Genomic DNA, 26251 nt, shown 5'->3' with positions numbered 1-26251 from the left:
GCACTCTGTCAAATCTCCTTACTTGATATTTCATAGTGGCAGAGTTTCCCTTCGCACTAACTCTTCCTTCATCCCCAAGATTTGTTCACAATCAAATATTAATCAAACTGTTGAACTGCCAGTCTTTTTTTCCAAATCATACAAACAAAGTGGAATATAAGTCCATTTCGGAGGAGGACAGAGCTCTGCACTCCACCAAAATGGCCACTCCTAAGTCAGTCACAAATATGCTTCTATGCGCCCTACTCTCCCATGCTACGGGCCCGCGCTAGAGGGACGTCACTGGACAGGGAGGACGCCACCTAGAGGCAGAGGGCTCCCAGAAGAACGGTCGTCCAGGGAACCTTTCCTGACTGAACGCAGCAGCCCAGAGCAAGGGAGGGCCGAGCTCTCTACTCTGAGGCAGTAACATCGACCGCTGGGTTTCTCCAAATCATATCCAGGGAATGTCGCATTCCCTTGTTCTACTCCAGGTTCTTTTTTGCCAAAAAAAAGGGGGGAACTAAGACCAATCTCTCTCCTGAATCTGGCAGTCCCCAAAGAAAAATTCGAATGGTCACTCATGGACAGGCGCCCAGGAGGTTTCTCCCGCCTCGCTGGGGGGCCAGTCACTACCAGTTCCGGTCCTCCTTCCCTTCTCACTCACCCCCACTTTCCCTACCTGGGACTGGCCACTCTTTACCCCCAACAAGGCATCTACAAGGAGTTTACGAGCCCTTCCTCGGCGGACAGAATTTCTGAATCTGCAGCTCCAGGTGCGGCCATTAGGGTCCATGGCTTCCCGATAGCTCTTCTTCCTCTTGCCAGGCTCAATATGCGATTCTACAGTGGGCGCTCTTAGTACAGTGGTCCATCTTGCTCTCCCCATGTAAGCAAGGGAACAAGGTCTTACCCTCTTTGTCGAGGGCCATGAGAGTTTGGGAATGGGAACCCCTTCATGCGATCTTGCCTCCCCTCAAACACCTCTGGTTCCCCTTCCTAAGGTCTCACTCTGTGATCCCTCCTGGATTCTCTGTTTATTTCCTTGCAAAATTTCAATTTGGGCAAGCCAATTCAAAGTCCTTTGGCTCAGCGGTGCTCGAATATCCTTCCATGATGGCCGCCCAAGATTCAGGTAGCTGGGGACTCTGTCCATAGTTGCAGAGACAATGAATATCTAATTTCATCAACTTGATGTACACAGACAGTTAAGGTTTTATCTACATAGAACCAAAAAGTTTAGGAGATCAGACCAATTATTTATATCCTTTCTGGACACTAGAAAAGGAATGCCAGTTTCGAAGATAATGTTATCAAACTGGATTTCAAATTGCATATCTTTTATTTACTCTTCTAATGGTGAAGAACTCCCATTTAAAATTAAAGCTCATTCCACCAGATCTATATCCACATCTGCTTCTTTTCAAGCCAGAATTCCAATGGGCAGTATATGTGCAGCAATAACTTGGGCTACCCCTCATACCTTTATTACTCATTACAAGTTGGACTTGGCCTCCAGGGGTAGAGCCTCCTTTGGTTCCACTGTTCTTAGGAGTATATTCCCGTGAGCCACCCAAGAAAAAGGTGCCCGGGATGCTGTCCCATATGTAAGAATGAAGGCGAGATAGGACTACAGAACATAAAGATGTTATGTACTCACCATAACGTTTCATATTTGTAGTCCATCTTGCCCTTCATTCTTACGACCCCACCCACCTACCCCGTCCATGTATCCTTGGAGGATCTGAGGACAAGATAATGTCCATCTTCCTTAGAGCTGGAGACCTTTCATCTTTATTTTTCCTTGTAGAAATACTTAGACAGCAGCAAACAAGATCTGGGGATTGTTACTAGTGCATTGTGGGATAACTACCTTGCCACAAGCCAACTTAGAGACTTCGAGCTTTGTAATCGGTCAAGTTGGAGCCGAGGATTGGCTCCGAATCCATATGTAAGAATGAAGGGCGAGATGGACTACAAACATGGAATGTTATGGTGAGTACATCATTTTTGCATAACCAAAAGAATACCATCCCCATGGTGAAGCATGGTGGTGGTAGTATTATGCTTTGGAGTTGCTTTTCTTCAGCTGGAACTGGAGCTTTAGTCAAGGTGGAAGGAATTAACAGTTCCAAACACCAGTCACTTTTGGCCCAAAACCTTCAGGCATCTGCTAGAAAGCTGGAGATGAAGAGGAATTTCACCTTTCAAAACGAAAATGACCCCAAGCATACATCCAAATCAACAAAAGAATGGCTTTACCAGAAGAAAATTAAAGTTTTGGAATGGCCCAGCCAGAGCTCAGACCTAAATCCAATAGAAAATCTGTGGGGTGACCTGAAGAGGGCTGTGCACAAGAGGTGCCTTATCAATCTGACAGATTTGGAGCGCTTTTGCAAGGAACAGTGGGCAAATATTGTCAAGTGAAGATGTGCCATGCTAATAGAGTTCTACCCAAGAAGACTGAATGCTTTAATTAAATCAAAAGGTGCTTCAACAAAGTATTAGTTGAAGGGTGCGCACACGCAATAAAGTAATAGTTGAAGGGTGTGCACACTTATCCAACCAACGTACTGTTTTTTATTTTTTAGATTTTTCCCCCTAACAATTTTTATTTTTCAATTGAATTGTGCAGGTTATAGGTCACATTAAAGGTGGGAAAAGTTTTGAAATTATTGTGGTCTCATTTTTTTATATCATAAAAAAACTGGCATTTTAACAGGGGTGTGTAAACTTTTTATATCCACTGTATATACATGTAACCTTAGTACTGCTGTTTTACCTTATATTATTCTTAGGCTGGTCTTCTCTGTATTTAGTCAGTTGTTTTTATGCCTTTTTTTTTTTTTAATAGGAGTTGTATTATCTGTTCTAGTTTGACTATTTTTGCTTCATTTTCATAATGCTTGTATACTTTTGGGAACTTTTCTCCCCGGACGGTCAAAGAAAATGGTACTGCCCAGCTGGAAAACTCAGATAGCAATGCAAAATAAAAAAATGTTTTTTTTTTTTTGTCACAGTAAGAATAATATGGATTTTTAAAGTCAGACATGTATTCCTTCATGTGCAAATATAGGAAACAGATTCTGATTCCACTACTCTGTTCACTGCTGTTGATGATAATGTCATTTGGAATCAGAAATCCCTGAAGTAACTGTTGCATTAGAATCTGTCATTGAAGAAGACCTCAAATGTATGATATGCTGGCGATAACAGAGGTTGTGCAGCACTAACAAGAATGGTAACCGTGCCTGTTAAAGTGTGTATAGTTCTTAAGCAGGAAACTGCACTGGATCTTTGGGATACTCACAGATTGCTTACTTGATTTCTTGATAACCTTATTTTGTATGTCTAATAAAGGTTGTTTAGTTTGTGTTTCTAGATGGATTAAGAACTTTGAGAAGGTGATACTAAGACAAATGAAGAAATAATCATTTATTAGCTTTAAAGTTATCTGATTCTTATAATTTAAATTCTGTATCTTGGTTACAGCATTAGAAGACATTGGACTGTCCTTGTCATTGCAATCAACCACATCTTTATCTTGAGTAAAACAGAGAAGAAATTAAGGAACATTTTTTTCAATTGTTAAATATTATGTAGCTAAGAACTGGATTAGTACAGATAAATGATTATACAGTAAATGGAAAACTTTCCAGATATTAAATCAATGAAAAATATTTTACATAAATGTCATAAATGCGTAAGTACATTTCTTAAACTATGGGATGCTTTCATAAATGTTTTATTGAAGTTACAGTTCTCTGAAGTTTTTAGTTTAACCTAGCACCTGGTTTATTTGGGTTTCCAAACTATACGATGATGTTCTTGCAATCACAGATTTTTAAGCATACATTTGAGGAATTGCATATATTAAACTGTACACACTATTATCTTTATTAATGTTTTCATATGTCTGTTTTATTTTTGTTTGATTATATGGTAGTTGTGTGTTACTCTGTGTAGACATTTATGGAAAAAAAGTTTAATGCATTTGTTTATAAAGGAATGGTAACTGCCAGTTAAAGCAAAACTAAGAAACCATGGCTACAGATCAGTAAAGGTATCTCTACATGACAGAGAGGGAATAACAGTGAGGAAGAAAGTTATTTTATTCAGAGTTAAGTTCATGGGCTGAAAAGCACATCAACATTTTAGAAATTCTGAGATTAGCAGAGCTGAAGATAGTTTGTTCTTAAAGGAGAAGAAGTAAATTAGAAAAAGTAGGTAAGGGCTGAAAATAACAGATGATGAACACAAATAGAAATATTTGACAGGTGGAAGGCTTGGATAAAATAGAATATGTGTAATCAGTGCTTGCTGTGAAGCACAGTGAGAAATGCAAACAGTTGTAATGGGTGCCATATTAAAAAAAAAAAAAGAAATAATACAGTTTGAAAATATAAAGTGGACAGCTTGGGAGATATAGTGAAATATTTTCACTTAAAGGATGGTTTAGGATTGGAGTAGCCTTCCTTAAGAGGTGAAGGATTAAGACCATCAAAGATTTAATTCAAGAATGCTTATGAAAGAAGCCCAGCTGTATAGCCCAGAAAGGTAAAGTCCTGACCATGATCTAGATGACCTAGGTGACTTGGGTGCTAGAGAAACATGTTCATAGGTGTGTACTAGGCTAATGGCCCTGGGGCCTTTACAAGCCTAGCCCATAGGATTACCCTGGCATCATGCAGGGAGTTGAGGGAGGGTGGGAGTGACTGGTCATTGCTTTCTTCCCTTTCCTGTAGGAAGAGTTGGCTCGGTGGTTATGGTCAATGACTGCATTCACATCCAGCAAGTGGAGGCTTGCTGGTAACAGAAATTCACCATAGACTGAGGATGTGGGCTGGGTCTACCAAGCTGGTGATGGTAGCTCTTGAAATGTAATGGTTGTAGCACACTAATACTAGGGGAGGGTGTAGTAGGACCCCTTGGCTCTGTCAGCCACTGGTGGTAGGGTCATCGCTATATACAGAAAAGCTCTGCCATCATCTTGGATGACAGCTTCACTGGAGGCTCTCTGAATGTGGGAGTAGCAGTTCAAGGAAATGATGAGCCAGTTGGTGGAAAAAAGATTCTCAATCTGTCAGTCATGGTTCCCAGAATGGCAGTCTAAGCCATTCAATGGACAAATGACTGAAGGTGAAGGCTAATGGTGTGTGGACTCTAGACAGTCTAGAACAAACAACTTCCATTCCTTCTTTCCTGTGCTCAACTCTCCCTTGAGTCATTGTCATATTGTTACTGATGGGGAATGATTAGGACCCAAGACAAATTGGAGAGAGGCTGACTGTTTGTAGGTAGTAAAGGGAAAATAGCCTAAAAGAGAAAAATGTAATAAAGTTGTTACGGTGCGGAGAAAAAAAAATTGCAGTTTACCCCTGGCAGGTATGGGTTGACCAAACAGACCAATCAATTCTTTGTTGCTTCTAAAATGTGTTTATCTGTAAGTGCGGATTTTGGCATTGAGAGCTGTTGAGTTGCAGGTGAAGAAGCTATAGTAGGGTAACAAGAGGTGCAGAACTTAAACTGGATAGGAAAGGTGTGAAAATGGTCTGTAGTTCTTTTCATGTGGACATACTTCTGTGCCTGTTTGACTTAATTCCTTTGGTAGCACAAGTGCAGCTGGGTGGATACCTTCTGGTATAAGGATGCAAGTCAGACACACCTCTCAACTGTCCCTATTTTGGCAGACTGTTACTATTTTCAGGCCTGAATTAAGATGGTTCTATTTTTGGAAGCATGTCCCTATTTTCAGGCTTGATTTACTCTATTATTCAATTTTTTGGATCCCCCCTCATCACATGCGATTTTTGTAGCTGTCTAGTATGCAGAAAAACATACTATATGACAATCATACTAGTGGCAATGATAATTTAATGAGAGAGGGCACACATCTTACAACTTCTTTTTTTTTTCTGAAGCAAAATAAATGACCTTATGTGGTAGAATTTTGCAATATATTTTATTAAAGTCTACAGATTTTACACTATCTCTTTGATAATGTGCTTCTCTTTTTCCATGTTTTTTGTCACTCATTCCTACTGGAAGCGGGGAGAGTTGTGTGCTATTTGGTATGTAAAGTTTATGCTAATTAGATGTTTAGATTGTTAGCTGGATGATCCCATTTTTAGTGTGTGCTGGTTGAAAGGTAAAAAGTCAGAGGTAGATGCCTATGAAAGATACTGACATTTTGTAAGTTAATGTAGGTTTGCATTCTCAGACTGTACACGTGAAATGAGGAACTACTTGTATAACTGTAAAATTCCTCTTACTGTTAAGTTTTGCTTAAATTTTTGGTGAATTTGGAAGGTATTAAATGCTCTTTACAATAACAGTGTCAATATTTATATAAAATACATTGGCTATGAAGATGTTTATTTTCATAAATGTAAACAGAAAGGAGTGTAAAAGAATGATTCAGCATAATGTGTTATCACGGTCTGTATGGTGCTCTAGTGCCCATTGATGTGCATTTGTACTTCAAAAGAGTAGTGTTTTGTTCACAGCTGCTATCTGACAACATTTGAATTATTTTAACATTTATTCTGTTTTGCAGAATTTATACCCCATTCACTGAAGACACAAATTCAGTTGGTGAACGCCTTCTGAATTCCATTTTGAATACACTCATCATGATCAGTGTCATTGTTGTGATGACAGTAATTCTTGTTATGCTATACAAGTACCGCTGCTACAAGGTAAGGAGTGAAAACATTTTAACTCTGTATCAGACAAATTCAAGGTCTTCTAATCTGTGGCTTTTCAGTTTAGTATTAAATAAAACTTTTAATAAATCATGTTAAAGCTGGAACATGAAGATATTTCTTATCTAAATGTTCTTTGTGGTATGACATTGGTGGTGTTTGGTTACCGCATTTCATTTGTTTCCTGTTAAATGTAGTATCTCAGAGGACTTAATACTTACACAGTGTGGTCCCAGAATGTATGTGCTTTTAAATAAAGCTATCAGGCTGTATGGACAAAAGATGCACATCTCCATTAATGATAATAAGTCACTCTGCCATATCCTTGAGGTCAAGAAAAAAGTGTACTCCTAAGGTGACACTGTGTAATATTGAAAGTCATCAATACTGTTGCAGAAGCCTGTCTAAAGATATACAGACTAAGGCTTAAATTCTACTAAATTACTAAACTCGAAGCTTTTTCAAGGGTGCATTATTTTGGTGTAATGAAGGGTGGAGTCTTTATGCTTTCATCTCCGGTTTCTGAAACCATTCGACTTGATACTTAATGTCTTAAAAATTTAATCTGGATCAGAACTTTGTTCTATGTTAGTGATATAGCTGTTGTGTTTATGCATGTACTAATTCCATCTCATTAGTTTTAAAGTAACATGTGTATTCTGAGTGAGTACAGCTACACAAATATAGACTGATACATCCTGCTACATTGAGATTATTCTAGCATTATTATTGTTTTGCTGATTTATGGCTCATTGATGTTTATGAAGTGTTATGATCCTTTGCATCCTAGGGCCATATATCTCCCTGAACCTCTGTTGTAGTATATAGTTGGATCTTTCATGTATGTGGGTAGCATTCAAACTGAGCCATAAGATCTGCTGATAAAATTTAGATGGATCTGTAGAAATCTACTGGAGACTGACTTCAGTATTTTACATGTCAGGTGATGCATTTGCAGATATAATGCCAACATTATAGAATATTTTTCGTACACGTCTGTAATCCATTCTAAAATAAATCTAAAAATGTTTCCTTTTCATCAGATATTTGCAGTGAATTCTAGTGACAGTACATTTTTTTATGATGATTGTATACAGAAAAGCCAATTTTTGGCCTGCATTACTTGTAAAGTAACTTAGGCCGCTGGTAAAAACAGTTTGTATTAATAAATCTGTTGCAAGTGTCTTGTATAAATGCTGCCTATATATTTATGGGTATGCATGTTTGTATATATGCGTGTGTATGTGAGTAGCAAGCCATTAATTCATAGCCAGCCTTAGGCATAGGCCAACTAAGAGGCCGTCTAGGGTGCCTCCTCTAGCAGGGGGCACTATTCCAGTATTTATTTGTTTATTTTTTTGTAGTAAAGAAATTGTTTCTTTAAAATATGTTGAACGATTCCAGGAAAAACTGAATAGTAAGACAAACTGTGAGGAAAAAGGAAGAAAAAAGTAATCTGGATAGTGTAGGTAGACCAGGGTGAGGGCACTGGGTAGTGTGGCATTGTGTGGAGGGGAGGGGCTGTGGATCCCTTTTGCCTAGGGCATCAAATGACCAAACGCTGGTCGTGCATTAACCCAACATAAATACACTGTAGAATGTATTGACACTGTAATACAAACATGCATATACTGTACTTGCAAATGGGGTTAGCCCCCTTGCCTGTTTACTCTTCATGTTATTAAATTGACTCGTGAGTGGGTTGTTACTGAGGAGGGCTTCAATCCCATACAAGATCTCTATACATATGGTGACTATACATGTGAAATCACAGTCACAGAGTCCTAGTAGTTTCTTAATGGTATCTCTGTAACATAATATACATTTGGTATGCTGTAAAGTTACTTGTATATAATTTATATTGGTGCTATGCCACTGCTTGAGTGTGTGTTGGGTCAACAGCTGATGTTAAGTTGTCAATCTCGCCTTCATTCTTGCTGGATGGGTTCGGAGCCGATCCTCGGCTCCATCGACTAAACTGCTTTTTAACTCGAACTCCTTTTACGAAGCCTCGAGGCAACCCTATGATGAGATATAGGGCATATCGTTACTACCTTAGATCTCGCTTGCTACTTAAGGCTTAAAGAGGTCCCTTTAACTGAGGTGAGTTTTGTAAAATAAGAAAAAAGTTAGTAAGGGTTTAGTTTTATTTTTTTTGTATGTGTTTAGTTTAGTTACTAAAGTTTCCCTTCCCCATTACCTTTTCCTTTTTTTTCAGTCTTTTTTTCTTCTCTTTTAGTCAGGCCTACTTGATTCCAGGCTTCATTTGTGTGGTGTTTGTTTGTGTTGTAAGTTGGGATGTATGTTAGTTGTTGTTGTTGTGTTTTCCATCCTCCTAGGATGTCAAAGGAAGGTCAAGATCAGGCAGTGCTGTGTGACCAGTGAGAAAAAGAATGTCTCTGACAGAGGGTCACACTTCTTGTTGTCTTTTGCCTGGGGCCTTTGCACCACTCTTGCTTTCTGCTTTGCTTCATGCTTTGAAAGAGGCCAGGCTCGGATCCGAAAAGGAATCAACCTCATCCTCCGGGGCTTATTATAGCACTTAAGTTCTCCTCCCCAATTAGGGTCAGGAAAACCTTCTAAACCACCAGGCTCCGGCTCAGCGTCCAAGCCGCCATTCCTTCCGGCGTGGCTGACTCCGACCGGGCCCTCATCGCCCGGGCTCCGGCTGCTTCCGAATACATGTGATGGCGTCCCCGCTATCACCACCCGGACACGCCTGACGACTGTGGCCTCGGGCGCCGTGGCCAACACTTTATATCTTCGAACGAAATCGGCTGTCTCCTCGGCTCCGGGATCCTTGGACCGGGCTGCCCTCGCCCTTCTTGGCTAGATTTCCCTGACCCCTTCTATACTGAGTATCCACTCCTCAGGGGTCTCCTTCTTTGTCGGGGAGCTGGAGAGAGAGCCGCCTCTGAGATCTTCAGGCTGTCTGACCACACCAGCTCCAGTACTGTCCAATGGTAAGCAGGCTGTCATAGCCGGGCTGGGACCTCAAGTCCGTTTCCACTGGCTCCCTACTTCGACCAGTGGATAGCCCCAATCATTGAATCTCCCCACTCCCCCACACCGGCTCCACACCGCATGAGCCTGCAGCTCGCTCTCGACGCTGCCATTGCCATTTCCTTCGGGAGTGACGCCCTCGGCCCGCTCTCCCTTCTTCTCTCCCTTGAGACCTTCGCGGTCCGGCTCTCCTCTCCCTCGCCCTGCTTGACTAGTAGTCCAGACTCTTGCTTGTTCCAACTCCTCTGTTTGGCCCGGCGCCTCTCCTTCGGCTGCTTCGCGGCTCGAGCCCCGGCTCTCTGATTCTCTTTTCTGTCTCTTTCTGTTGCTCCCAGTTCCTTCCTGGGCGGGTGTAGGAGGATATCCTCCTGGAGAGCCTGGTGAGGTGATGAGGTCAAGCTCCCTCTCTCTTCAGGTCTCCGGTCATCCTCTCCTTCTTCTCTCCGGTGCCCGTTCCTCTCTTGCCCACGGCTTGCTCCTCTTGCTCACAGGCCCAGGGCGTTGCCGCCCCACACCTTTTTCACTCTCCTGCCTCTAGGTTCTGACCGAGGAGGAAACCAGACCCAGGGAACCCCTGAGGAAAGAGAAACACACATGTCTGATTCAGTCTACTACATCTGATAACATCTTAGATGAGCCTCTCTGAGTCCCCCCGGCTTCGCCCATCCCGGCTGGAACCACCTCCTAATGCTCCTCCCGAGTAGCAGACCTGGGAATTGGCTCCCGGTGACCCTCCGAGGATACCTCCCGTTGTACTGGGCCCTTTTGAATCCGCTTCCTGTGTTTCCCTGGCTCCGTCTTCGATTCAGTGGTGGATGTAGGATGTCATGCAGTCCGCACCTGTAGATTCTGTGGAGTTCCTTCCCAATCCTGGTCTAGGGCGCGCGAAAAGAATGTTCCGTTGATCATGCCGTGGTATGGTTCCGGAGGGGTATTCAGGGTTTGATCTGGATGGTCTAGTTTGGAGGAAAGAAGGATGACTTCACCAGGGGCTCCAGCGGAATGGAGGAGGATGATCCTCAGGTATGGAAGATCTATGCCATGGACAGTGAAAAAAGAGCCTTTGCTTGAGCGTTCAACAGATATTCAGGAATCATCCTCCCAGGTCAGCTTCAAAGGACTGGGGGGAAAGATGGAGAGGATTTTGGATGAGCTTGCTAGGGGGGAATTGCTATGATCTCTGCTCATATCCATGGCCTCACAGTCCTATCACATGCTCTCATATGCGGGGTTGGCCTCTTTATTATGGATGGGCCGAGCAGAGGCCACTTAGGCATTTAAGTATCTCACTAGCGCCAAGCCTGCTTGCCTTCTTGTGAGTTTAACGGACCCCTTTAAAATCTGACTTTCTGGTGACCCCTTTGTTGGACCACCTGGAGTTGAGACAGGTTTTGGCCCCAGAGGACAGGGTAACAGTTGTAGAGAGGGTAAAAACTCTTTTCATGCTCACGAACAGTTTTTCCACCGGAATCCAGAAGCCCCCCCGGCCTCAGAGGGAGATGTGGTTCCACAAAGGCCAAGGGCAGAACACTTACGGTACAGATGAGGCCACGCAGAGCAGGAGAAGAGATATCTTCCTCAGCAGGGCGGCCCTTCGTCCACCAGAGGGCCTCAGAGTCTGAGCTCACGGATGCTTCTCCCTTTCAGGTCCTTGGAGGCAAGGAACGACTTCAGCCGCGGGTCTCCTGTAGAAGGCTGGTACCATCTGCACCAAGGGCAATCCCTATATCCCCGGTCTACCGTCGATCCCTTCCGTCCAGAGGCACCTTCCCATTTGGACTGTAAATTCCTCACCTATTAAATCTTCCGTGAGGGTCTCACAAGACACAGCGAAAAGGTTTCCAGGGTCCCTCCTTTCAGATCTAGAGCTCTCCAGGAGACCAAAACAGCAGAGCTTCTCTAGCGGTTTCTGGACCTTGTCAGCAGGTCCCACCCCGATTGGAGAGACAGATTTGACGAAAGCATTCTGATGCCCAATGGTAGGATTTGTGGTCAATCCTGCCCTTTTCAGATTTTTTCTGCCCTTTTCGCTCCTTGTTGCGATCAGGACCTCCTTCTGGCAACATAGACCATTAGGTCTTCAGACTCTCGGCCATCTCAGGGCCGCCCTCAGAAGAGCCCTCAGGCCAGGATTGGGACAGTCATACAATGCACCCCTTTCCTCTCATTTGGCACCCCAGCCCAGTCATTTGAGATCAAATGCATGGCAGTGGTCTCCATCTTTATCGGCGCCAGATTCCAGGTTTTCACCTGGTTTCACAGGACTGTCTCCTCCTCTTCCCGGGTGCAGCCCTGGCATCTGGCTTCAGTCACCTCAGTAAACTTGCTTCAGTTTGGGAATTTCAGTAAACTTGAAACCTTTTCAATCACTGCTTGGTTGCTTTCACCAAAATGACCAGGCTCCCCGAACATATGTTAAATGTTATAGGAGACAACATTCTGATACATCAAAATTTGTTTCTGGATTTTTTTGAATATGAAAGTTTTGGTTCCAGAATTATCAAATATTGATCGAGTCTTATGGGTATCTTTCATTTTCTTATACCACTGGCACCAGGATTCTCGTCACTCGCCTTCTTCAGGCTGCCTTCTGGCTGAGTAATTTACCACCCTCTCTTCGCGCATAACATTTGAAGTCTCCGCGGGTGATGTGCCGAGCTCATCTGAACTGGTGGATATCTTCCTGGTCTCACTGGTCATCCCTCCCTTTAATTTCCCCCCCTCCTTATCCCATGATCACTACGGATGCCTCTCTACCGGACGTGGCTGTGTCAGGGGATTTATCATCTGGCGGCATTTGCGACCCGTGTGAATACATGAGCAGCCCTTGAAATGTGGATCTGCAGGGGCAGTGCTTTAGTGCTTTCATAAGACTTTCTTATCAAAACACCTAGCCCTTTCTTCCCAACAGCCAGACAGCAACCAACATATCCACAACTAGGTAGATCAACAGTCAGGTTCCGTTCAGGTCCTATAGCTCTCAAGATTTTTCTGCATTGGCTCAGCAGTTTGGCAGGTAAGCATTCTACTTCTTGTCAACAATCCAGTGGTGTTCTTCACTCCAACCGCTTCTGATCCTATCTCTCATCAGGATCTCTCTCCGGATGTCTGTAGTGACCTTTCTCTTCAGTGGGGCATCTTTTTTTTTTGAGTTGTGCCGCTCTCCTTCTTTTTGCTACTATCACTTTCTCAGATCTCTCTTTCCCCACTCTTCCCTTCCTCTCAGCTTTTCTCTCCACAGACTCTCCATTGATCCCTGATTGCCCAGCTTTACCTGGGCCCAGTTGATTTTCAAGTATTCCCAGAGCAAGTCAGTTTGGCCTCTAGTTTTGATTGGTGGTGCCCAGTTCTCAGTGAGCTCCATGGTGGCCTCAGAGGATACGCCGTCTGGGGGCGCATGATCATCCACAGCCCATGGAGCATCTGCGGCAAATCATTTAAGTTATCTCTTTCTTCCACCATCTGGGCCAGCAGCAGTCTTGTCCTCTTCTCTCAACCTCACTGCTTTCACCCTGGCTGGGCTACCCTCTGAGTTTACCTCAGATTGAGGTTTTCATTGAAGTTCCTCGTCATTTCTTTTTATAGCCCAGGAACCATTGCTTTTTATTATTACTTTTTATGCCTGTTCATGGTCAGAATTACAGAAAGGCCGGATTCTTTTGAGTTCCCTGTTGCATCATTCAATCAGTCTAAAGTTCATTTTCATTCCTTCTCCTCGCTGGCCAGAGTGCTGAAGTAACATTATTTCTACTCAAGACCCTGGAGGTATCTGCTCTAACATAATATCCGTCTACAACATTTATAACTTTGGCACGTAATTCCTATAAAAAGTTTGTCCTCCATATAAAGCATCCTCCTCCGCAACTTGTTATTAAACTTATTCCTTGATACTACCTAACTCCCAAACCTCTCTCGCCTGCTGAACCTGGAATGCACCTTTTTTGGTATGTTTTTACTGAAAAATACTATTTGATTGTTTCTAACTTCATTCTCTCCAATATTTCCCCTGCAAGTCTCTTCTTTTCCCTTTAAGTCATTCTGATTTTTTCCTCTAAATCTTCCCAATAACCAATCTTTTTCCAACTATTTTCCTATGTCTAATCTCACCAACAAGTTTTTTTATAAACTAACATTCAGAGCAGACTCCATCAAAAATCTTCTCCAGCTTTTGAATATGAACTGCACATTCACTATTCCATTTAGAAGACTAAACAATTCACCAAATAAACAAAACTAACTATCTGAATCCCAGAAATCCAATGGGTCCTATGTCTTATAAAGTGATAAACCAGAGATCTCAGACTTCTGACTTTCCTATGATGCCTTGCTTCTTCTCTCTCCAGGAATGTATCTTCACAAGCAGCTACACACTCACCAGCAGCTTCTATCCCAGGAGCTTATGTTTCAAGGAATAGACTCCACTGATACCCTTTTGTGCAGCTACTACTCATGCCCACAGCCTCTTGTCTCACATCTCAGTTGGTAGTAGTTCATAGGCCTTAGGAGATAGGGCCAGTTTTGGGGAATGATGTTCTATTTTGTCTCTCAATAATCTGGACCGGGATACCATAACTAGGGCCTTGGCGGTCGTTCTTTCTTAAATGTCGCCCAGATTAGATTAACACCAATATGTTAAAGTCCTCGACTAGAGTTCCATGCCAGGCCTGGCGAGAGCGCTAGCCTCCTTCTTAATCCTCCCCCCTCTCCCCTTGGCCTCCCTCAGATCTTGGTTAGTTCATTATTTAGATTTTTCCTAGGGTGGCCTGTCTAATTTCGTTGGCTGTTTATGATTGACTAAACAGCTGGATGAAATATGTCAGAAATCTAACAATTCCTGGGCTTGGGGAATGTGCCCTTAATCCTGTGTTTTTATGATAATTAGCAGGGGCGTTTGCAGGATGTGGTGGGGGTGGGGTTGACCCCCTGCAAAAAACAATAATCTGATGTCATTTTCATTCATTCCTCAACAAATAGTTCCATATTTGACCCTCTGATCAGACTCTGCCACTTTGTCCAGCTAGTGGAGTACTAAAACTCTTGAGCTTCTCCCTTACCCATAATGCACTAGTCACCTCAGATCTTATTTGCTGCCTTTGCGTATGGATGTTATCACTGCAAACTGTTAGGTAGTAGTGTTCATGAGTGTATGTCTTTGTTTACTTATGTAATTCTTTGCTACCGTAATTGGCAGTCTTTCTCCTTTTTTGTACTTAAAGTACATCTTAAAATTACAATCATTGGTAATGTTTCTTTCTTCTTTTTATTACACTATTTAAAAAAATCTTTCTCTAAGTTTTTGTTTCTCCTTAAATTAGATAATGGCCAAAAAACAAAACAGTTTAAGAAACTTCTCTGTGTGGAAGATTTTCAGTCCATATATCTCTAGTTAACTAGTGTATATTAATCAGATCAGACAAAAGTAGTAGAAGTAGCGAACTTAAACTCGTTTTAAATAAAAAAAAAAATAAAAAAAATATATAATTGTACAGAATTACTAAGTATTTGAAAGTAATCCAAACAAGGCAGGCATTCTGTTTCCAGCTGAAAATCGTAACTTTCTGGTATTAAAAATGTATGACCTGCAACAATATAATACCACTTTCAGATGCAGACTCGGTGTGTATATTGTCTAGGCTCTGCACATTTAGACTGCTTGTGACATATGTAAAGCATTCAATCCTAGGGCTTTAATTAATTGCAAAAATAAGTTGATCTTGAGAGGGTTACTTCCTTCTAAATCTTCCAAAGCATCATCTGGGGCTCAACCCCCTAAAAAATCCTAGAAAAAAGAGGCTAAGAAGCATTCCACGGATCCTGCAAGTTCCTCAATTCCAGGCTCAACCACCTCTCAAGGTTTCGAAACCTTTGGATCTGGCCACTTCAGATCCCAAGACAAATCAGATAAATCACCATGGATCATATCTCCTCTGCTCCTGGATCTGGTGTCTTCCTGTCTCCATTCTTAGACAGGTCCCCCAAGCATCACTACTCTAAAGCATCATGCAAGCATTTTCCATTCATTCCTCAAGGAATCTGATCGAGACCAATGTGGCCAGGATGATGAGGAAGCTCCTTTCAACACAAATTCAAATGAGGGTTCTCAGTCTCTGACCTCATCAGGTACGGAGACCTTAATGAGTACTACCCCACCTATACTGACTCCTACTCCGTTCCACCCTGTGGTTTCGGAGCAGTCAAATCTGTGGATCCTGGAATCGTCTGCATTGGATCAGAAGATCATGGTATCTCTGATTCTGGTGGCATCACTGAGTGAATTGGCTCTGGGCACATCGGAGCTAGATGAAACTTGGAGCTATGGCATCGGCACCAGATTCGGGGTGTTGGAATCAACTCAGAAGTTGTCAGAGCCTTTTCTGCCCATCAGAGACTTGGTGCTGGACAACTCTGCTCCAACTCCTTCCTCGTTGTTTACCTTCGGGTCAAAGGGAGCAGATAGTCTGGAAGCATGTCTCCTCTGAGCTACTGGATTCTTTCTGTCTGATGCATTCTGCTTTTAAGGTAGTAGAGAGAGGTTTCTCAGTTCCTAGAGATAGGACATTTCCACCCTCCTTGGTTCTTAGCATCTCCAATTGTCTTTGCATCTTGAGCCTCAACTTCCTGCACCACAGAGACAACCAGCCCAGATAAGTCATCAGGATACCCAGCAGGGTGTATTGATTTCTTCTGATACTTCTCCGGAACATCCCACTGAAGAAGTTCCCAGGAAGAAAAAGTGCAAAAGGATTCACTTAAACTCACCTCAAGAGTCTGTCGCAGAGGATACTGACTTCGATGAGGGGGAAGGGTCCCCAAGATCACCACCTGAAGAGGTATTCTTTGGAGACTTTCTAGAAATTCTCAAGCAAAGAAGTAGCTGGTCTACCGATAACCCTTCCCAAGAGGAGTCTGTATTCCTGGAGGCTTTTGGACCTGGCCTGTCTACCTCCTGGGTGACTCCACCTGCCAACAAGCTTTATTGATTTGATCTCTCCACAGGCATGAAAGAAACCTGATTCTGCTGAGCTGATCCCCAAGAGACCAGACAGGATCCTGGCATCATCTAAGGACAGGGAATTCTGGAGCAAAGGAGTAACCGTTAATACCATAGTCACAGCAGAGGCCATGAAGAAGGAACTAGCAGAGCAACTTTTCTGTCCATCCCCCTAATAGGGAGTCTCAGGTGCTGGACACATTGGGAAGCATGTGTATGATTCAGTGACATTTGCACTTCAGTCTCTGAATTATTTGGCGCATTTCACTAGATTCCAGAGGGGTTTAATTAAAGAACTTGTCAAATCCCTCTCTGGAACCATTACTTCAGAGGCAGAGAGCTCAATTGCCTCACAGTTGGCTACCCTACAATCTATTTCAAACTTGTACATGGGGCTTGTCTCTCACACACAGCTGAAGGTACCTCAAGGCAGCAGGTTCAGGCATTTCCATTAGGCGACATGCCTTGATGTGTTTGTGTGATTCCGCAGAGCCCTTCAGATCTTCCTACATCAATGCTCCCTTTGGAAGTTATTTATTTGGCCCCAAGGTAAAAGGCACACTACCCTGGTGTGAGCAGGGAGGTAAAACCCTGTCTGCTCTAGGCAAATGTTTTTTGATTCCCAAAGGACCTTTTCTTGGAATCAACGAGGCAGTTAAAAAATATGGTTCAGATAGTCCCAGGGTCCCTTCCAAGATCTACGTGGAGGTAGTTCCCCTAGGAGCAGAGGGGGGAATAATAATGCAAGACACCATCCACATGGTAGAGGTGGTCCAAAGAACCAGGGATCTAGAGATACATTCTCTGACAGATCCTACAAGCACTCCTGAAAGGAGGCCCGACCGTCCACCTCTGGAGGCAGTTAGTGGGTTGTTTATCACTACACCATAGAACCTGGCTAGGAATTACAAAAAAATCATAGGTGCAGAAAATTATTTTCAGAGGTTATCTGATGCCGTTTTCCCTACCACCCCCTTTGACAGTAAACAAAACCTCTGATGTTCCACCCAATGAAACGGAAGCAGCAGCATTAGAAGTAAACAAGCTGCTAGAAAAAAAGTCATCCAAGTGGTACCCCCATATCAGAGAGAGTCCAGAACTTACTAAATTCTTTTTTGTGCCAAAGAAAACTGGGAACTTAAGACCAATTTTGGATCTCAGCATTCTGAACAAGTCAGTCCAATGTATCAAGTTCCAGATGGTCACATTTCAGTCCATTTTGCCCTTTCTGCACATGGACAGTTGTATGTGCGCGATAGATCTTTAGGATGCACACATTTTGCTCTTTCTGCACATGGACAGTTGTATGTGCACAATAGATCTTTAGGATGCGCACTATCATATTAAAATGAACAGGTGTTCCAGAAGATATGCTTCTGGCTGGGAGACTGTCATTACCAATTCAGAGCTCTGCCTTTTGGCCTCACCACAGCCCCCAGGGTGTTCAAATGTATGGCAGTAGTAGCAGCTCACTTGAGGCTACAGGGATTCCGGCTGTTTCCATATTTGGACACCTGGCTCATAACTGCTCCGACCAGGCATCATCTGATCAAAGCATGAGATTATGTACTCCAGTTATGCTCTCACTTGGGAATTTTCATCAATTACAAGAAATCTCTACTAGAATCAATTCAAATATTGAAGTTCATCAGAGTTGTGTTCAATACAGTATCTGTCAACCTCTCTCCCTCTATCAAGGAGGCAAACCATTCGATTCCATATCAAAAAGATCACTCAGAATACTTCTCTTTCAGCTCAACTGATCCTTCATGCATTGGGTCAATGTCTGCTGCAGTAGTTTTGGTTCCACTAGCAAGGTATTGCATCTCTCCATTCTCACCTGAATGGAGAGATGGTAAATCAGTAAGCAAAGGAGAGTACCATCACGAGGTGTACTCTGTTTTTCACAAAATCTCACTAAGATGACACTACTAAGATGACACTGGTATAGAGACTATATTCTGTATAGCTTATACCATGGACAGAAGTAGGTTATAAAATAAAAAAGATAGCTGGTGCACAAGACCCTGGATAAAAAGTGCCCAATTCTGGTAGACACACTAGTGCTAGGACTTAAAAAAAAATAACTGTGTAGAATCCTCAAGGCATGGAAACATTATTACAGTGCAGCTAGGCCAGGCTCAGGGGAAGACCCCCGTTATAGAAGGAAGTAGTAGACCACAAAAACCGATAAGCCAAAAAAGAGCCATAAAGATGATAGAGTGGACTATTGAGGATAAGAAAGAAATTGTTTGCTACTACTTGTACTAGAAGCCCAGAATTCAGAAGATATACAAAAAGATTGAGAGAAAATAGAGGAAAGAAAAATACTTGCACAAGAAAAACTGTCAGAAGCTTTAAATAAAAATTTGTGTTCATTAATACAACAGATTTATATAAAAAAACATATAGACCAAGAAACCTTGGGCCGTTTGGAAAAAGAAGAGACTGAATAAGTGCAAAAATTTAAAGAATAAAATCTAGAGATTTTTAAGAGGTATAAAAAAGAAGTATGCACATGGGAAAGAAAAAAAAATATGATATGGTGCAATATTTATGCAAAGGAGAAAGCCAAAGTAATAGATTCATAAATGCAGCCCCAAATATATTTGAAGAGAAATACAGGCAAAGGTATCCAGATATGGAAAATTAAACAGTACAAAAAATAAGATCACAAAGGGAGAATATAGAATAGAAGATTAGTACAGCAAATGTTACAGTCAAATAGAATCTGAAGTTTCGGAACAGCTGGGTAGTGAAGGAGTTAGTGCAGAAAGTCTGCAAAAGGTTATATCACAGCATGATGGAACAATGACTTCTCCAAGTAGAGAGAAACTGGAGGAGCTGGAGACATCTGAAGAAGAAATATGGACATTGAAAAGAAAATGAGATTTGTTATGGTGCAATATTTATGCAAAGGAGAAAGCAAAACTATTCAGTGCAAAAAGATCAGCACCATAGATATTTGAAGAGAAGTACAGGTAAAGGCATCCGGATATGAACAATTTTGCAGTACAAAAAAATAAAACAAAAAGAAAAAATAGAAAAAAGGATTAGTAATGGAGAAGATAAAGAAATGGAAACTGAAGTTATGATTTACCTGCAAAGTGATGGATTTAGTGCAGAAAATCTAACTCTGATAACATCACCACGGGTTATTTCAATGGATCCTCAAATTAAGGAGAAACCAGTGGAGCAGAAAACATCTGATTTAGTTGCCATATGAAGATATTTTGGAGCCTTCCATACGAAACCATCACAAAAGTCCATTTGAAGTTGCACAGCAAGAGAAGGAACAGGAAATTGTGGCGACTCTGACACAGTCAGTGTTGTGGAGAGATAGGTCAGTGAGTTCCCGTATGACAGAGCAATGGATGACACAGGATGAAACTGAACAGAATGTGGCACAGGAAGATGCTCTGTTACTTTTTGTAGAATGCCTGCAGGAATTGGAGAACAAAGAATGTGTCCTCAGTTTAGAAGAAAATTATCTAAGAGAAGAGTTGCTTGATTTAATAGAGATGGACAGACATGTTAAGATCAATGAAAGAAATAACTACATAAGATCAATAAAACCCAAAAGGTTAGATGTTTGATAAAACAAATGAACACAGTAATAGGACTGTTCATAAAAAGTCATACAATATAACAAGTAAATAGGATATATTACTGTGCAGCTAAATTAATAGATCGTCTTACCACAAAAAACACTGGGCGGTAAGGAAGAGGAAGGGGAGAAATCAAATTTTATCATGGAAATATCGAATAGAGAAAATTATAAAGCAATTAAGACAAGAAGTGTCTTAGAAGACTATAGAAGAGGGAACAGATGAACAAAAATATTCAGAAAGATAGACAAGATAAAAGCAATGCGGAGTATCAGAACACATCAGGATCTATCATGCACTATCGCAAATAATAACCTAAAAATATCAGCACAGGCAGAAAAACTTAGACGATGTGCCCCCCAAACAGACATCAACCTGGTTAACAGGAAAACAATACTCCTACTTAAGAGCGAACCTGCAAGCTATCCTAAAAACTATAGACCAATAACTTACCTTCCGATGATGTATAAACTGTACACTGGAATGGATGCCGACAGAGTTTATAGTCATTTAGAAGAAAACTCAATCATGGCAGTAGAACAAAAGGGTAACAAAAGTAAGTCATATGGAACAAAGGATCATATGTTGTTAAATAAAGTTATAATGGAGAACTGTAACATGGAGAAGACTTGAAGTATGACATAGACTACAAAAAAGCATTTGACAGTATCCCACATTCATGGTTAAAAGAATACTTAGTCTATAAGATACACCCTACATTGATCAATTACATTACACCGACCATGAAACAGTGGCAAACCACTTTGCAGTTAAGCCATGATAAAAGGACAATTATTCCAGGGATAAAAATTCAAAGGGGGCATTCCAGGGTGACTTTGTCACGGCTGCTCTTTTGTCTTGACCTTAACCCATCAAGATGTCTACTTAGTAGATAAAGGTCATGGCTACAATTTAGCTCCCAGAAAACAACAAATTGTAAAGACTTCTCATCTTATTTTTGTGGATGATTTAAAATTGTATAGTTCCTCAGATGAGGAACTGAAAGTACAAGCGCAAGTGGTCAAAACTTTTTCAGATACAAGAATGTCATTTGGTCTTGATAAATATGCAAAAGCAAACTTTAAAGCAGGAAAGCTGTAGCATCAAGAAAATATCAGTTTGGGACAAGAATGTGATATAAAAGAACTTGAACAAGAGGGTGTGTATAAATACTTGGGAATTAATGAAGGATCAACAATGAAACATGAACAAATGCAAAGAAAACTTGGTAAGGAATATTTTAGAAGACTAAAATTTAATATTGTCAACAGCGCTGACGACTAGGAACAAAGTCTAGGCTATAAACCAGTTTCCTCTTCCTGTCTTAACTTACACTTTTAGAGTGATTGGAAAACAAGAAGGATGCTTCATGCTTATCAAATGATTTATAAAAATCAATGTATACCAAGACTATATATTCCCTGTTCTGAAGGAGGTATGGGCCTCCTTGAAATTGATGTATATGTATAAATCTGCAATTTTAGGATTACATACATATCTGCTGACCTCAAAAGACCCAAACATAGCGAAAGTTTTAAAGTATGAGGAGAATAAGTTTAAGATGACCTCCCTTATTAGTTTAGTAGAAGCATATTGGTGTCAAGCAGGAATGGAAATCAAATCAGAAGTAGATAAAGATCAAACAGTAACTGAATATGTCAAAAAATAAAAGCACAAATATAAGATGAAGGATCAGATGAGAAGGCAAGAAATGTGGAAAATGCTCAAATATAGTTGCAAGTATAGAAAACTCTTGGGACAACCTCATGTTGATCAGGATCAAATGCAGGAATGGTTAAGGAGAGGTGAATTGAAACCAAAAGATGAAAGGTTAATATTGGCAGCTCAAGATAGTGGGCTTACTTACACATTAGTTTACAGAGTCCACTGACCATGTGGGAGAAACTGACAAATGTAGGTTTTGCACAACAGAATTGGAAACGGTCACATATCTTGTTGCTGGTTGTGATATATTAATGGCAGAAGGACTGCATACTGAAAACTATAATAATGTGGCAAGACTGTTGCTTTGGTGATTGTGCAAACAGAGTATTGAAGTAGCTGAAAAACATTGGAAACATGCGCCACAAACCATTATAGAAAATGATGGTTTATATCACATGAGATCACCCATTACTAACAGTTCAAAAAAAATTGATGTGAGAAAACCAGATCTAGTAGTTCATGAAAAGAAGACAAAAGTGATATTGATTATTGAAATTGCTACACCCAGTGACTACGCTGTCTTATGTACAGAGAGAGACAAAATCATAAAATGCCAGGATTTGCAGGCAGATACAAGGGCAATGTGGAAAAAGATTACCTAGACAGTTCCAATAGTAGCAGGAGCAATGGGTCTTATAAAAAAAAATACAGTCCATACTTAGATATGTTACCAATACATGTAACTCCATATGAATTGCAAAAGGAGTCAATACTGGGCACATTGCGAGTGCTGAGAAGAGCACTTCTAACATCAAAGATTGAAATAATACTAATTTCATGAACTTGACTCGTACTTTGACTTGGGAATGGGGTCCATTCCCATCATGGTATTAGAAACCCAGAAGACTTGGAGAAATTAAAAAGTGAGAGAATTCTTCATTGGATCCTAGCAACTCATTGGTCCATTCTTCACCAATCTTTATCCACCCAAATCAAGAAAGCTCAGGCCTGCAAGAATTATCTCCTGTGGTGGATATACTCCGATCAAGTAGTGCAAGGTTGTTTCTTTATTCTCTCTCAGCCCAAGGCCATATTTAGCATGGACACTTCCCAGATAGGGTGGGAGGGGCATTTCTTGGGAAAGATAGTCCAAGGCACATGGTTCCCTGAAAAGGCCAACACATATAAATGTCCTGGAAATGACAACTGCCCTAGCATTGCAGGATTTTTAAGACCATCTTCCCTCTGGGACTATTGCCATTCAGACATCAGTATGTCAGTGGTCTGATAAATCAGCAAACAAGGAGGAACTAAATCTTACCCTGTGTCAAGAAGTTATGAGAATGTGGCAATGGGCGAGCTCATCCATTTGATTTCTGATAGCTGTGCACATTCTTGGAAGTCTGTGGTGGCAGACAAGTTAAGCACGTCTATTCTAATGCCTCACAAATGGTCAGGCAACATGAAAGTTGCGGAAAACATTTTCCATCGATGGGGCCAACCTTGCTGCGATCTCTCTGCGTCTCCCATCAACAAGTGCAGCAGGTTCTTTGCTCTGATACTCCCACTGGAGGAATCACTGGGGGACAGTTCTCCACGATTGGCCCTGGTCTCCTCTATGCCTATCCTCCAGTACCTCTAATCCCCAAATTTCTTCTGAAAGCATCTTGATTGAATAACACAGTTATCCTCATTGCCCCTTATTGTCCTCCTCTACTTCACCTGCCTTGGCTTCTGGATCCAGTTCTAGACCTTCTGTCTCACCAGACAGACGTGCTTCACCTGGACATTCTAGGGCTGGAGTTGACTGGAAGGCTTCTCCATTTCCACTGATAACTAGATAGCCTAGGCTCTCCTCCCCTGTTTGCCACATTATTTTGTCTTCCCGTAAAGCTTCCATTAGAAAAATTTACAGAAGTAAATGGAAAAGGTTTGTTTTCTGAGTGCAACAAAAATACATTGATCCTTTTTCAGCACCAGTACCTAAAGTTCTTGTTTTTAGCTGCAATGTTTGATGAAGGTGCTAGCTCTTCAACTGTTAATGTACGACTAGCTGCCATTTCTAATTTTCCCATAGGAGTAAATAAATCATCTTTAGCCTCTTCCAAACTTTGTGAAGCCTTTATAATGGGAACCTTTCTTTTTAGACCCCTTTTAAAGATCCCACTCCCTTTTGGGATTTAAATATTGTTTTACAACCATTGACACAATCTCCTTTTGAACTGTCAGCTAAGTGTGAGCTAAAATTTTTAACTTGGAAAACTGTCTCTTTAGTTGCCATTACCTCTGCTAGAAGAGTCTCAGAACTTCAAGCCCTATCTTCTAACCCTCATTACTTGATTTTTCTTAAGGCTAAAGTATTGTTATGAACCAATCCATCCTTTCTTCCTAAGGTGGTGTCAGAATCCAATCTCAATCAAACTTCTATTTTTTCCAAATTTCTCAAACATCTTGTATACATATATACATCTTGTATCTTGTATATGTATCTTGTACCTGTTGGATATTAACAGACAGTTATGTTTTTTACCTGCATAGGGCAAACAAATTCAGGAAATTAGAACAATTACTTCCTTTTCATATTCAAAATTCGGCAAACCAGTTATTAAAGTGACTTTAGCTAAATGGTTAACTAACTGTATTCCCTTTGTTTATGAAAAATTGGGTTCGTCTTTACCAAAACCACTAAAGCTCATTCCACCAGGTTTGTGGCTACTTCTGTGTTTTTATCAAGATCTTCCTTGGATGATATTTGTGTAGCTGCAACTTGGGCCAATTCTCATACCTGTATTGCTGATTACAAATTGGAGTTGGTCTCTAGGGGAAGAGCAGTCTTTGGCTCAGTGATATTTAGGAATATCCTTCCTTAGTGTCCTCCCAGGATTTAGGTAGCTGGGGATTCTGTCCCATTTGTTGAAGAATGAATGAAAATGACAATGTCCGATAAAGTTATGTACTCTCCATAATGTTTCACTTATGTTGTCCATTTTCATTCTTTCTCAACTGCCCTGTCTTTAACCCCCTACCAATTTGACTTTTGGAAGGACTGGAAGATGCTGAAGGAACCAGTGTTACTTTATTTGAGGTCCAGATGCTGTTATTTCATCATTTTTTTATGTTATATGGTGTAAAGGGCAGCAGACAAGATTGGAGGTATGTTACAGGACTAGTGCTTTATGGGTAAGGGAGGATCTTGAGAGTTTCAGCCTTCCACGAGCTGAAAAAAGTGTCCGAGTCTGATCCAAACCCATTTGTTGAGGAAGAATGAAAATGGACAAACAGATGGAATGTTATAGTGAGGACATAACTTTTTTTGTTTGTGTTTTCTTGCACAGAGGCTGTTTTTTGGTACATGAGTAGTTGTTTTTCAACGTATGTAGTTTCAACATAAAGACGTTGATACTTAGCATGTTAATAGTATAAGTGTATTAGATGTATGCAAATACACAGACTAATATATATATATATATATATATATATATATATATATATATATATATATAAAATGTATGTATAGACATAGATATTTATATTTCTATATATGGTGTGTGTGTGTATGCATGTATAATAAGTCATATGTACACACAGACACACAAATGAATGTGTACATATTAGACCCACACATGTGAGTGCGTGTGTATGTGTAAAGTTATTTCTATTTCACTATCAGTAGCTCAACAGGTAGTATACTCATCTTTGATGGTGGAACATCAGAAGGCTGTAGATTCTTTTCCCATGCCAGGTGCTTTAATTTATTTTCCAGTGCTGACACTGCAGGTTGCAGCATAAGGGGGTATTGCACTCCTGAGTTTGCCATCTTTCAAATATGATGCTAAACCTGGGTCCCATTGACCTGAGTTGATGGTGGCACTGGTGGATGTAAAAGACAACACTTATAAAAAAAATGTAAGTGTTCTTTATTGGAATATACATGTTTGCAATTTTATATTTACATATCTATATATTCACATATATGTATATATATATTTAAATATTGCAAGAACTTCACCTTATACAAACTCATGTTACTAGAAAATCTTATTTATCTCCTACTCTTCTTTTCACAACTGCATTTTATTTTTTGTCTGCTAAAATCCATTTTTTATTAAATAAGTCTTTTTCCAGCCGTGCTTTCCATAATTCCCATACAGTGTAAACATATTTATGCCATTTTTTTAAACTTCTGCTTTAGTTCTGTGTCTGTAATATCCATGCAATGTCACACCCATATTGATTTATTTAGTAATATGCTCCCATTCAACATATCTTTTTGAAAATCAAATTCCAAATATTCTCTGCAT

General features: G+C 40.9%; 1 protein-coding gene across 1 annotated transcript in view; it reads left to right on the top strand.

Moving 5' to 3' along the window:
* The window catches only part of LOC122792407 (presenilin-2-like), a 773941-nt gene that overhangs the window by 338760 nt on the left and 408930 nt on the right, over nucleotides 1-26251 (top strand). Inside the window, exon 4 of the mRNA XM_044060195.1 lies at nucleotides 6536-6677. Coding sequence (XP_043916130.1) covers nucleotides 6536-6677 — 142 coding nt within the window. The remainder of the gene's footprint in view (nucleotides 1-6535; nucleotides 6678-26251) is intronic.

This window comes from Protopterus annectens, chromosome 1.part2 (genome assembly GCF_019279795.1).
Source record: "Protopterus annectens isolate FY-2018-M chromosome 1.part2, PAN1.0, whole genome shotgun sequence".
Classification (NCBI taxonomy): Eukaryota; Metazoa; Chordata; order Ceratodontiformes; family Protopteridae; genus Protopterus; species Protopterus annectens.
The sequence above is the reverse complement of the archived record's forward strand: the minus strand, read 5'-3'. Positions and strand labels throughout refer to the sequence as shown.